General features: G+C 38.6%; 1 protein-coding gene and 1 pseudogene across 1 annotated transcript; one reads left to right on the top strand and one right to left on the bottom strand.

The window, feature by feature from the left end:
* Positions 1-1,074: 1,074 nt before the first annotated feature.
* On the bottom strand, positions 1,075-4,742 carry LOC140511658 (F-actin-capping protein subunit alpha-1-like; annotated as a pseudogene).
* On the top strand, positions 4,742-11,866 carry SPINK2 (serine peptidase inhibitor Kazal type 2). Its single transcript, XM_072620847.1, has 4 exons — positions 4,742-5,239; positions 7,205-7,263; positions 10,363-10,472; positions 11,709-11,866. Exons 1-4 carry the CDS (start codon positions 5,179-5,181, stop codon positions 11,752-11,754), a joined length of 276 nt encoding a protein of 91 aa, XP_072476948.1. The 5' UTR covers positions 4,742-5,178; the 3' UTR covers positions 11,755-11,866.
* The last annotated feature ends 973 nt before the right edge of the window (positions 11,867-12,839 follow it).

The following is a 12,839-nucleotide window of genomic DNA, read 5'->3' as shown; positions in this document are numbered from 1 at the left end:
TTAGAATAAAATCATTGTATTTCTACTAGTAGATACAGAAGATTTAATAACATGGATATTATGAATGTGTGTTCATCCTTCATTGCCAAAGAAGATCATGCCATCAGAGAAATAATGACATGACTTGCATTTGACTTTGTTTTGAGTGAGAGAGAGGCCTGTGCAGGTCACCAGCCTCACTTCTCCTCCAGAGTCATCTGCATCCAGTGACCAGATATTCATCAGGATGATTGGAGATGACTCAGGATGAGGCAGTTGGGGTTAAGTGACTTGCCCAAGGTCACATAGTTAGTAAATGTCAAGTATCTGTGGTGAGATTTGAACTCAGGTCCTCCTGACTCCTGCACTGGTGCTCTATCTACTGCACCACCTAGTTGCCCCCTGTTATGAATGGCAAATAATACAAATATACTTTATTTTGGAAAAAAGCTTGCATGAGGAATGGGTCACTTTGGAAACACCCTTATTTAATTGTGTTACTGAACAAAAACAATGCCACTTTAAGCACAAACATCCTGCTCTTCAGTGTATATTTGGAGATAGGAAGACCTCACTTGGTTTAAAAAGGCCTGGTCACCTAAGTACAAACAACGTAGAATGAACTCACCACATGTAGTTTTGATACTAGCTATAGCAGATCCGTGGTGTCTCTTGTGTTTGGAGAGCTATGGAACATCTACTATCACTCATCCTCCTGGAAGGGCTGCTGCATCTGTTTAATTTGAGTTCTTGGCAGTCAGGACAGAAGAAAAATGTCAAATAAGTTTTACAAACCATTTAGAGTGAATTGCTAGTGTTCCTTTATGTACATTAAGAAACAGGTAACAACAGAAAGACACTCCTTAGAAGATATTCTCACTTTGGTGCAAATCATTTCTTGTATTTATGATTTATGCACTTGTCTGATTATGCACTTACAGTACAAACTCTAGTAAACTGCCACAAAGCATTAAAGCACAATATATCTATTATTCTTTAGGCATCTACATCTTTCAAGTTTCAATATTTCTTTTTCTGCATCGGACTGTGTCAGCAGTTCTTGAATATAAAAAAATATAAATTGGGTAAATATATTCTAAAAATGCAGATACCTAAAACAGCCATGTTACTAGGGGGAAAGGAATTTTCCAAAAGAGGAAGAAAGCAAAGGAGTTCACTTGGAGAGAATGTGGTACAGGTCTTTGGATTAAAAAATAAACAACACAAAACTTCCAAATTTCCCCCAGAGAAGCTGTACATTATGAAATTTCCAGAAAACCCCTTTTTCCACCAAAGGGACTTTAAAAACCGATTCCAAATATTTAACAATCTACAGCTATCAGGATGCCATTAAGTGGCAATCAGCAGTTAGAAGAGAAATATCTTTTAGCATAGCATCTTTAACTATTGGTTAATCGGTAAAAACCACTGGTGTACCAGAAGTGCTATTAAGCTTAAAGGTGGGACAGTATTGAAAACATTACCTGCCTGTTTGTGAGGTGGCTTTTCAGGGCTAGGAAATTTTCTAACCAGTATATAAATTTCATGACATATTTCATTCTCTTTTTTCAATGTTAAAAATAACCGAGTTTTTAAAATCCTACAAACAGATACAGTCGCAATGGGAAGTTACATGACAAGGAACATACACACACACACACACACACACACACACACACAAATCAAGACAATGCTATTGGTTCTTGGTTCAGAAATATTCCAAGAGGCTAGAAAACATATTAACTTTGAAAGCCCTAGAAAAATACTGCACTTGTTTATAAACAAGTGTGTGTGTGTGTGTGTGTGTGTATGTATATATATACATACACTTATAAGACCATACTTTGAATCTTCTTTCCCTCCTCTTCCTTCTTCCTATTCCTCCATGTTACAGTTGGAGAATTGAGCATCAAGCCTTAAGCATTTTCCATTTCTTTGCCAATCTTGTGGTTGAGTATCTTGTTCCAGCTGATTTTGGTGTCAGTGACTGGAAGCTGCCAGCACAAGGCCTCAAATGTGGTGTCTGACATTGTTTGATAGTTTTCATTTATCGAGGTCTGGTACTTATTTTTGGCATGTTCTACGATTTTAATAAATTCCCTGGCAATTTGTACATGATCAGAACAGTTATTGTATGCTGTACATCTTTGTGAGTAACCAAGTGAACACTGTCATCTTCAAAATAATGGACCTGAATCTTTAGCATTCGGATCACCTCAGCTGTAGGTGGTGTAATAGTAAACGTCCATTCTGATCTCCAAAGACCATTCCAGAAGTTTTTAGGCTGACATTGGTGGTTCTCAATACAGGCAACAACAGTGTTCTGTCCATCTGTGATTTTAACATTAACAATACAGAAGCCGTTGAAATAATGATCTTTTCACATAGGCCCTTAATGCACTGTCACAGGATTCCCTCCATCACTTCAAAGCTCCATCTATGTCCTCAGGTTGGGGTTCACTTGCTTCTTTTCATAAGTGATCAAACTTAAAGGAAACTTATTTCTTAGATGTAAAAATCTGCTACTACCCAGGTCACCATGTTCCCTAATTAAGACCTGATCATTATAGCCTTTTATCTTCACTGGGTAAACTGATGCATATAATACTGGTCGAAAGCATGAGCTGCCCCTTCCCTGAGAAAATTGTCATTATTAATTAGTAACCTGACATTATTAAATGCTTCATTAAATTCTTCTCGGGGAATGTAAGTGATGAACTTGGCAACTATCTGTACCTTCTCCTCGTCTGACACCAGATCCTTGAAGTCAGTCATCTTGGACTGCTCTCCATAATTCGTTTGAGGAATGTTTGTTCGTATCATTTGAACATTTCTCTAATGAGGAATTATATTGGTCTTACATATATCTGTTAGTTATCTATGTATAATGGATAGAAAATTCTTTTCAGAGAAATTTGATACAAAGGTTTTTTTTTCTGATTCAGTCTCTTCCTTTCTTATCCTAAATGTCTTGTTTTGTTTGTACAGATTTTCAATAATCAAAACATCTTTTAATCTTTTGAAACTGCATTCTCTCCTTTGCTTGCTTAAGAATATATCTATCTAAAGCTCTGAAAGATATGTGATCTACTTCTCTATTTTTTTTTGTGGTATTATCTTTAATATTCAGGTCCTGAATCCATTTTGAATTTGTGGAATATGGTGTGAAATGTTAGTTTAAGTCTAATTTCTGCCAGATTCTTTCTAGTTTTCTAGTAGTTTTTATCAACTATGGAGTTGAGTTTACTGATTTATTGAGTTCAATAAATTAGTTTTGATTCACCCTAGTTGAGTCTGTTCCATTAAATTATTTTTAAACAAAATCAAAAGCTTTTGATGATTACTGCTTAATAACATAGTTTGAGATCTGTCAGTGTTATTCCTCCTTTATTCCTGCTGTTTATTTATTATTTCCCTTGCCATGGGAGATCTTTAGTTTCTCCAAATGAATTATTATTATTTAATATGTTTAGTAAAGTATCCCTTTGGTATAGTAGTGGAACCATAAATCAATTTGGGTAGTGCCAAGAAATTGTTAATATCACAGAAAAATTGTTAATACCTGACACTTCTTCTGAACAATTTTAGTATGTCAGAATTCTAGTAATGTCCTTGCATTCCTACCCTTGAGGAGCATTTATTCTCCATTGGGTTGTCTCCACCCTGGGACCTGCCTGTAGACAAAGCTAGCTTGAGTTAGATCAGCTGATAAGTGGCTTCTGATGTCCCTGAGTTCCCCACAGGGATTCATGGCACCAAGGGCAAAACAGCCAGAATGAAATGGTTTGCTTACTTGGATTGTTTGAGAGTGCCTGGCATCTCATGACCAGGCCTTGGAAGGTCATATACCTCCTTTCCCTTTTTTCTTGGAAAAAAAAAAAAAGAACCTTTCCTGTAAGTCTCTTGGTAAGATATCACCCAGGGTGAAAGATTTTCTACCCTGTTATCTAGATCAATGACACATTATTCCTCCATTTATGAGTTTGATTTCAAGACTCAACACTAGTATTGTCATTTTCTATTATATTTATGGCATGACAGTCATGAACACTGAATGGTCCTTCAACTATTTAAAAATGTTCTTCATTTCTTTAAGAAGCACTTTATAATTGTAACTATCCAAGTATTTCTTGTGCTTCCCAAATATTTTATGAATTTTACAGTTATCTTAATGAGATTGATTATTGCCTCTTGGACTTTATCATTATTATACACAGAAGCTGCTGATTTTCATGGGTTAATTTAGTAGCCCAAGTCCTTACTGAAGCTATCATCTCAATATCTTTGCTGATTCCTTAGGATTTTCTAAAGGAATATAACAATGTAACATCTGACTGTTTGATTTGGATTCAAAAGTCCGCTATGCCATTTATGTTTGTGATTTTAGGCTAATCACTTCTCTGGGACTCAGTTTATCTGTAATAGGAGGAGGATGGAGGAGAAAACTTCTCTGATCCTTTTCTACCTTAAATCCATGATCCTCCATTCTAAGAAGTGGCTCTCTCTATGTACGCTGACCCTCCAAAATGAGATCGTCTATATAAAGTAACAGAATAGCCAGCAGCCTTTATTTACTATCGTCCTTACAGGCATCCCTGCATCCCTACAAACAAACAAACAAATAAATAAATGCATAAGTAAATAAATAAAAATTAATAAATAAATAGAAACAAAAGCGAAGCCGTTAATTAAGATGTAACCTCTTATCCAGATGGCCCCTTTGAAAAAAAACCACACAGAAAGGCACACAAGCTGATTAAATTCGAGGCTGCTTCTCTACCCTTTTAATTTTAACGGTAGGCTAAGGCGCTCTGGAAGAGCTCCCTCAAATAGTCTAGAACGTTCAGAACATACATCCGGAATGAAGGAAATCTTTCCCCTATCCCTGGAAAGCTCCCGGTTGCTCAATCACGTCCCAAGCGGAGACCGCACCTTTCTTCCCCTCTTCTCTCCCCTCTCCCCCACCCCAGCCCTCTCGGTCTCCACCCCGTGGGCTCAGAGCTCTGTATGACGTATGAGTGGTCGTCCTCAAGTCCACTGGGGCTCCAGGGTGGGGTGGGATGGGGCGTAAGCGCGGGCCGATGCACCTTTCCCGTAGGGTCAGAGAACTGGTGAGCGTTGACGTCGCCCGCCAGCAGCGGCTTGCCAAGGTGCTGAAGGACAGCTTGGGGAGCGCGCGAGCGCGCCCACCCTGGCAGGATGAAACGTTTTTTCGTTGTGTTCCTCCTGTTCGTGATGCTTCTGACCCGGGACTTCACAGGTAGAGGGCACAGTTGGGACTGGCCAGTACATTTCTTACCTGCTCTTCCCTCCCATCCCCCACCAGACGGGGGAGGAAAGGAAAAATTTAAGGGATTTCCATTTACCGAACACCTGTAGGGGACGAGGTACCGGTGCCAGGCAAGCTGATTAGGTAGAGGAAAGAAGGTACTTTCCTTAGGCTGAACTTACTTCTTCTTCTGTGAAAAAAAGGGGCGGATGCATTAAACCTCTGCCCAAATCCCAGTATCCTGGGGTTGTATGGCATCTGTTGCCTTTAGAAAGGAGAGATTAAATTAATGGCTGCTGGCTGGACTTGACCAGACTTTAAGGGAGACTCTCTCTCCACTAAAGCCATGCCCTCAGACTCTAAGTTGCAGAGATGGTGAAGATCTAAATTGGGTTGAGGAAGTTTGAGCTTCCAGCACTGATGATGAATTCAGAGGTCCAGTCCCATCCCACCTCATGTTATGTCAGAGATCCTTCTTCGTTACTTTTTGGACAATGGTGATCTGAGGAAAAGATTTCAGAAGGCAAGCACCTAGCTAGGAGTCTGCTAACTGCCTTTTCCCCTCTTCAATTCCCCTACCTTCTCTATGTGAGTGGTTTTCCCTCTGTGCTGTTTAATATAGTCACTGTTAGAGCAGCTGGGAAAAATGGAGATTATGAGTTGTGTTTTTAATAACAAAAACCATCCTACACATGTGGGCGAATTCTCAATTCTTGAAGGTGAGGAAATTTGCAATAGCTCTATTTGTAAGGCACTTTAGGACTTCTGCAGCATTTCTAACAATTGGACATCCATTCTTTCCTTGAATGCTTCCAAGCAAGAAGCACTCACTATTTCATCAAGCAACTAACCCATTCCACCTTTGAGGAAAAATTTCCTTATATTACGCCTAAATTTGCCTCTTTTTCTCCTTCACTCAAGACCCAGGGGTCTGCCTTTTGAGATGGAGCTCTCTAGGCCTAACAATCCCTCTTCAACATGATAGCCTTTAGAAAACATGAACACATTTTGTCCCCTCTGTGTCTTCTCCAGACTAAAGCTCCGAAGTACTTTCAGCTAAACTTCATGTGCCTGATCTTGAGGCTTTCCCTACCAGGTGGCTTTCCTCTGGATGCTTTTCATTTTGTTAGTGTCTTTTGTAAAACATGGCAACCTCTAGATAATGTTTTAGATGGCATCTGACCAGGACACAGCCAATGAGGATTTATTAAGTGCCTGCTATGTGCCAGCCCACTGTAGTATAACTTCCTTAATGCTAAGAGAAACTACATCTTTCTTCAGTTCCATAAGATTAAATGAATTTTTCTGGCTTTCATGTCACATTTAACACTTACCCAGTTTGTAGTCCGCTAATACCCTGGGCTCTTTTTCAAACAAACAGCTGCTGCCTAGCCTTGCCTTCTGGATCTTATGCTTGACAACTTGACAAGTTAAGCGTAGGCTAACTTGTGTCCTTATGTATTGGGTGTCAGTGATACAGAGTGTTGTCAAAAAGCAAATGTAGAATAAAAGGGAATATGAGCCATATGAGACTTTGAAGAACTTCCATTTGGTAGGCTATGGAGTTTAAGTAAAGTTGGGCAACTTTGATTATCTGGCTCTCAGTTCAAAGCTACCAAGAACAAGAATGTTATTACCTTTAGCATAAATCATCTCCACGCTGATCTTTTACTTTGTAGCTTGAAACTCTGATAAACTAGGAGATCCAAATACATAATGAGGTGACTAACGATAAGAATAAATGGTCTACCTGTCAGACTTCCCAGGGAAGTGTGAAAGAGCAACCAAATTCCAAACAAAGCTGGGTTTAGAGGGGGAGTAAGGGATATTCTAGAAGGATGGATGAGAATAAAGGTCCAAGACCTGGATAAACTTGAAAATGAAAGCACTAATGAAAGATTACTGGATAACAACTTAAGGAAAGCTTATGAAACAATGTTCTTTGATTACTTTTAGTGGCTTCATACTATGATGCTTTCTATGATGCTGACTCAATGGTAACCTCAATAGAAACAGTAAGTAGGAATTAACTTTCCTTGTTCCTATTTATGTGAAAGAAAGTGTCAAAAAATTAGACTCAAGTTTCATTAGGCTTATAGATTTAGATCTGGCCAAAAGCATTGGAAACTCTTGGCGTCCTTTCAGACACTAGTGTATGTGTAGGTGTATGAATTCCATTAAAAAGAACTACATTTTGAAGGTCTAGGGAATGATTTTATTTTCACAGTCTTCTTAAGACTACATTAATATATTCATATCCCACAATGGGATTTATTGAATCTAAAGGTGGAAGAGAACTTAGAAATCACTTTGTTGAGTCATTTCAGTTGTGTCTGACTTCATGGTCCCATTTTGGGGTTTCTTGGCAAAGATACTGGGGTGGTTTGCCATTTTTTTCTCTAGATCATTTTACAGATGAGGAAACAGGCAAAAAGGATTAAATGACGGCCAGGATCAAACAGCTGGTAAGTGTCTGAGGCTGAATTTGAAGTAATGGTTTTCTGGATTTGAAGCTCAGGAATCTATATCCACTGTGCCATCTAGTTGCCCCTTTAGAAACCATACAAGTTATATAAAAGCATGGTATGGCTTTTTTTTTGTAAGCTGGACATGTGGTCTCATTAGTCAGTCAATAAACATTTATTAAGAACCTATCATGGAGCAGCTAGGTGCTGCAATGGATAGAGCACCAGACCTGGAGTCAGGAGGACCTGAGTACAAATCTGGCCTCAGACACTGACTCCTATGTGACCCTGTTTAAGTCACTTAACCCCAATTGCCCCTCCCCCCCCCACTATGTGCTGGGAATACAAAGAAAGGCAAAAAGTCATCCTTGCCCTCCAGGATTTTATAATCTAAAGGAAGAAAACAACGTACGAAAGAAAGAAGAATAACAGGGGAGTAGGGGAGAAGACATTTGTTAGGCAGGTAAGATGGATGTGTCCAGAGAAGTGCAATTGGGAGGGAAATTAAGAGATGCCTTACCTAGGCTCCCTCCTTAAATGAACCTAGTGGGAAGAGAGCACTCTATCCCCTCTAATCAGAAGGGGAGATGGGGATGGAGGACAGTTAGGACAGTACTGGTGAGGTGAGTTCCAGGACATAATCTTGTAGGTTCTTAGAGGGAAATTTTGGTACAGAAATTTCTTGTACCAATGCAGATTACCAGCTCATCTCTAATTAACAATCTTAGAGAAGTTCCTCAGACACTGAGTGACTAACTCAGGGTCACACCCCTAAGTGGGTGTCAAAGGTAGTACCTGAACCTGACTCCAAGGATGGTCCTCTATCTTCTCTGGCACTCTGTCCATCATGGCGTCATAACTACCCCCAGGGAACACGGTCTGGAAATAGAGACTGAGGGCTGGCACTAGCAAATTTCATGCTGGATGTGAGATTTGATTAATTTTCTTAATCCTCTAGACCTCGCTGTCCACTAAACAGGTGCTATACCTCTAGCTAGCAGGGATCAGAGAGATGAGATAGTTCAGTCCTCTCCCAGATGAGGAAAATGAGGCCAAGAGAGATGAAATATCTTGTTGAAAACTGCACAAATATTAAGTGTTGAGGCGGGATTTGAACTCATGTCCCCTATCTCTAAAGGAGGCACTCTTTCCACTGTACCACATAGCCTCTATTTAAAAGTAAAATTTTATTTTATTTTCACATCCATATCCTTTCTCTTTCATCTCCCTCTCTGCACTGAGAAAGAAAGGAGAGCAAAACCCATCACAAACACATATAGTCAAGCAAAACGAATTCTGAACATTAGACGTGTCACAAAACAAAACAAAATATAAGCCTTGACCTGTATTCCTGGGGTCGTCAATTACCTCTCGGGAAGTGGATATCATGTTTCATCATGATTTCCTCTGTAATTAATCATTGTGCTCATCAGAGTTTCTAAGTCTTTTAAAGTTACTTGTCTTTATAACATTGTTAATGTTGTTTAAATTTTTCTCTGAGTTCTGCTCCTTACACTCTGCATCAGTATGTAGAATTTATACAAGTCTTCCCAGGTTCTTCTGAAACCAGCTCCTTATCATTTCTTACAGCACAATAATATTCCATCACATTCACACACTAGAACTTGTACAGCCATTCCTCAATTGACAGACACTTTCAGTTTCCAATTCTTTGCCACCAAAAAAAAAGCTTCTATAAATACTTTTGTACATATGAATCATTTTCGTCTTTTATTTTTTTGGGATATATACGTAGTGGCAAGTACATCTGGGTCAAAGGATATGCACAATTCAATAGGTTTTGGAGCATATTTCCAAATGGCTTCTTAGAAAAGCTAGACTAGTACACAATCTTCCCAACAGTCTAATAATGTGTATTAACGTAGCTGTTTTCTCACAGGCTTTCTGGTATTTGTAATTTTCTTTTTCTGCCATCTTTGCAAATTGATGAGTGTGAAGTACCAGAACTTTTTAAAATTGAATTTCTCTAATTATTAGTGATTTAAAGCATTTTTTCATTTATCAATTTGGGAATGGCTGTTTCTTACACATTTGAATCAGTTTTCTATCCATTTTAGAAATGAGATCTTTATCAGGTAAACTTACAAATTTTTTTCCTGATTTACCTGTTTCTTTTCTAATTTTAATTTCACTGGTTTTTCCTGTGCAAAAACTTTTTAATTTTATATAATCAAAATTGTCCATTTTACATCTGTGATCCTTTCTGATCTCTTATTTGGTCATGAACTATTGTAACTAACATGGAAATCAACATTGATTCTTAAGGAATATTCCCAAGATTTTATTAAAAGGAATTAGACACCCTTTATTGCCTGTGTCCAGAAGAGAAGCAAAGTTGAAGAATCTAATGGATTCCTATAGCTTTCTATTTTATGTTGTTAGAAAAAACAATTGTAGCGACAAATTGTTGAACTGAATAATCTTATAAAATATGTCTACTCTTTTCTCTCTAGACAAATTCTAAGGCTACAAAGGTATACCTTCTGATTATGTAGCAAAGCTTCAGATGGTCTTTTTTAAAATCACATATCCATTTAAGTATCGAAATATAAGAGGGAACATCCTATGATATTCTGCTATTTGAAAAAATTTTATCCCAGGCTTTTCTCTAATTCTCTCTTTTACTAGCCGGACTGCAAACAGTTTGTCCTTCCAGGATGTCCAAGAGACTTAACCCCTGTATGTGGAACAGATTCCGTAACCTATGCCAATGAATGTACACTTTGTGAGAAAAATAGGTAATGTATGACATCAGTGGACCCCTTGAGTTCATTCCATACCCCTATCCCCTCTTAGCTTCTTGATCATTTAGGAAACAAGGCCTGATTTCTTCTTAAGTAAAGGAATCTGATGTTGAGTGGTTTTTATTTCCAGAATGGCTACAGGAGTCAGACTTGAAAAGAATGGCTATGATATGGTTGATATTTCTTTGCCATCCATCTTAAGCTAACAAAGTACCAAAATCAAGAAATTCAGATCATAGGGTTTAGAAATGGAAGGGATCTTCTAGTCTAAACACCTTGTCTTAGGATTATAGGGATAATTTCAGAGGATGGAAAAATGGTCAACCTTTTCTGTTTGTTCCCCAACATTAAGCAGTAAATGTTCTCTATTTTTTTTCAATTCACATGCATTTATTTTCTTCTATTTTCCCCACCCATTGAAAAAGAAAAACAAAACCTTTGTATCAAATATGCATAGTTAATCAAAACAAATTCTGATCCTATGGACTTCAGTAATCGTAGTTTAGATTTGTATGGTTCTTTAAGGTTTGCAAAGTTGTGTACACATATTATCTTACTTGACTCACAGCATTCCTGGAAAATAAGTAATATTATGATATCCTGTTTAACATATTAGAAAACTGGGTCTCTCTCAGACAGATTGAATGACTTGTCCTTGCTTTTCATAATGAATCAACAGCTTGAGGCAAGATTCAAACCCAGGTCTTAATGATGCCAAGAGTCAGTCATTACTACCCAATGTTGTTATACCACATTATCTCTTTATACAGAAGTTCTAGCTAATGAAAACTCTGGATGTTCATTTAGTTCACTGTACTTGATGTACTTCAATGGATTTGATGTACTTGATGAACTGACCTGTGGCTAGCTAGGCACTCACAATTCCTGCTTCAAAAGCACACATTCTTAGTGCTTTGCCATTGGATCCATTCAAAGTATCCACATTCCCCTCCAGGGACCTCCCCTCCCCAAGTCAGGCTTTCTTCCACAGAAGGAAGTTATGGACATGCCAAAGTGGACCTCCAAGAAGGAGGTACGGATATTGGGCTTCTTCCCTACCCCCACAGAGCATGAGTTTCCCAAAATTGAATAAACATTCTCCTTAGTGTATAATGTTACACAACATGCAAAGACTTTTTTTTTTTAAAGGGCAGGGTAGGGGAGGTACTTCGTTTTGTTTCATTTTGAGATGGGGTAAACCATAATTGGGAATCTCTGTTCTGTTTGCAGGGAGCAAAGCCAGAATATTCAAATCAAATGGAGGGGGCCCTGTTGATGGTTCCACAGACACAGAAGAAAATACAGCTGAGAGAAAACACTTAAAAATGGGAGAATCACCTACAATTTTAGCTTTTACTTTTCAAGTTTCATAAATTTGCTTGACTTGATTCCCTACTGCTTCCCAGAAGATTTATTACTGGTTGGTTGTTGTCTTTCATTCTCAAAGAGGCCCAAACTGACATGAGTATGCTAGAGCCAACTTTCAGTGTGTCCAACTGTGGCCGATCAGACCAATGCATTACTAAGGTTTAAGTGAGATAAGGTATGTGGGAAGGAACTGCATGGTGTAGCCATGACTTTTTTTTAAAATTATTTTTAGTTTTCAACATTCATTTCCATAAGTTTTTGAGTTTTAAATTTTCTCCAATTCTGTTTTACAAATAACACATGGGGGGCACTGGAGTTTTCAGACTCCAGCCTCTCACAGGTTCACTCTTGGTCTAGTCAGTCAGGAAGGACAGGAAAACAGCTTCGGAGGGGTTAATAATCTTATTTTATTCTGGTCTAGTCTTCTTAATGGGAGTTTGCTGATAATGGAGCACCAACTCTTATAGCATTCCCTAATCACCCTTTTCACAGGGGCCAGCGAGAATATAGTAGGAGCTACCATTCCTACAGGATCTCCTAAGCCTCAGTGGGGGCCAGTTGAGGCAAATGCGGATTTCCCTCAAGCCTTGATGGGACTGATAAAGGCAAGCACAGCATTACACTGTCATATTCCCCACTCACTGACCAGACAAAGAAGGCTCACAAGTTAACTTTAGTAATATTGTCATTCAGGACAAGAGTAGTAAAAGTCACACATTATGTCACTCCTATACCTCACTGCACAAGTGTGGTGGAGATGTTTACAAGTCACAAGCTTGGGAAATATTATCTAACCCCTGGAAACTGGAGAGTGCCATGGCCATGGATCCTGAGGAACTAAACTCTAAGAAAGAATAACAAAATGCTCCTTACTTATAGCCTCCCTTCTCTCTCCTCCCCTCTCGCCAAGACAGCATGCAATCTGATATACACTCTACATATACATTCATATTAAACATTTTCACATTGGTCATATTGTAAAGAAGACTCAGA

Source organism: Notamacropus eugenii, chromosome 6, assembly GCF_028372415.1.
Source record: "Notamacropus eugenii isolate mMacEug1 chromosome 6, mMacEug1.pri_v2, whole genome shotgun sequence".
Classification (NCBI taxonomy): Eukaryota; Metazoa; Chordata; class Mammalia; order Diprotodontia; family Macropodidae; genus Notamacropus; species Notamacropus eugenii.
This window is presented reverse-complemented; position numbering and strand designations above follow the sequence as displayed.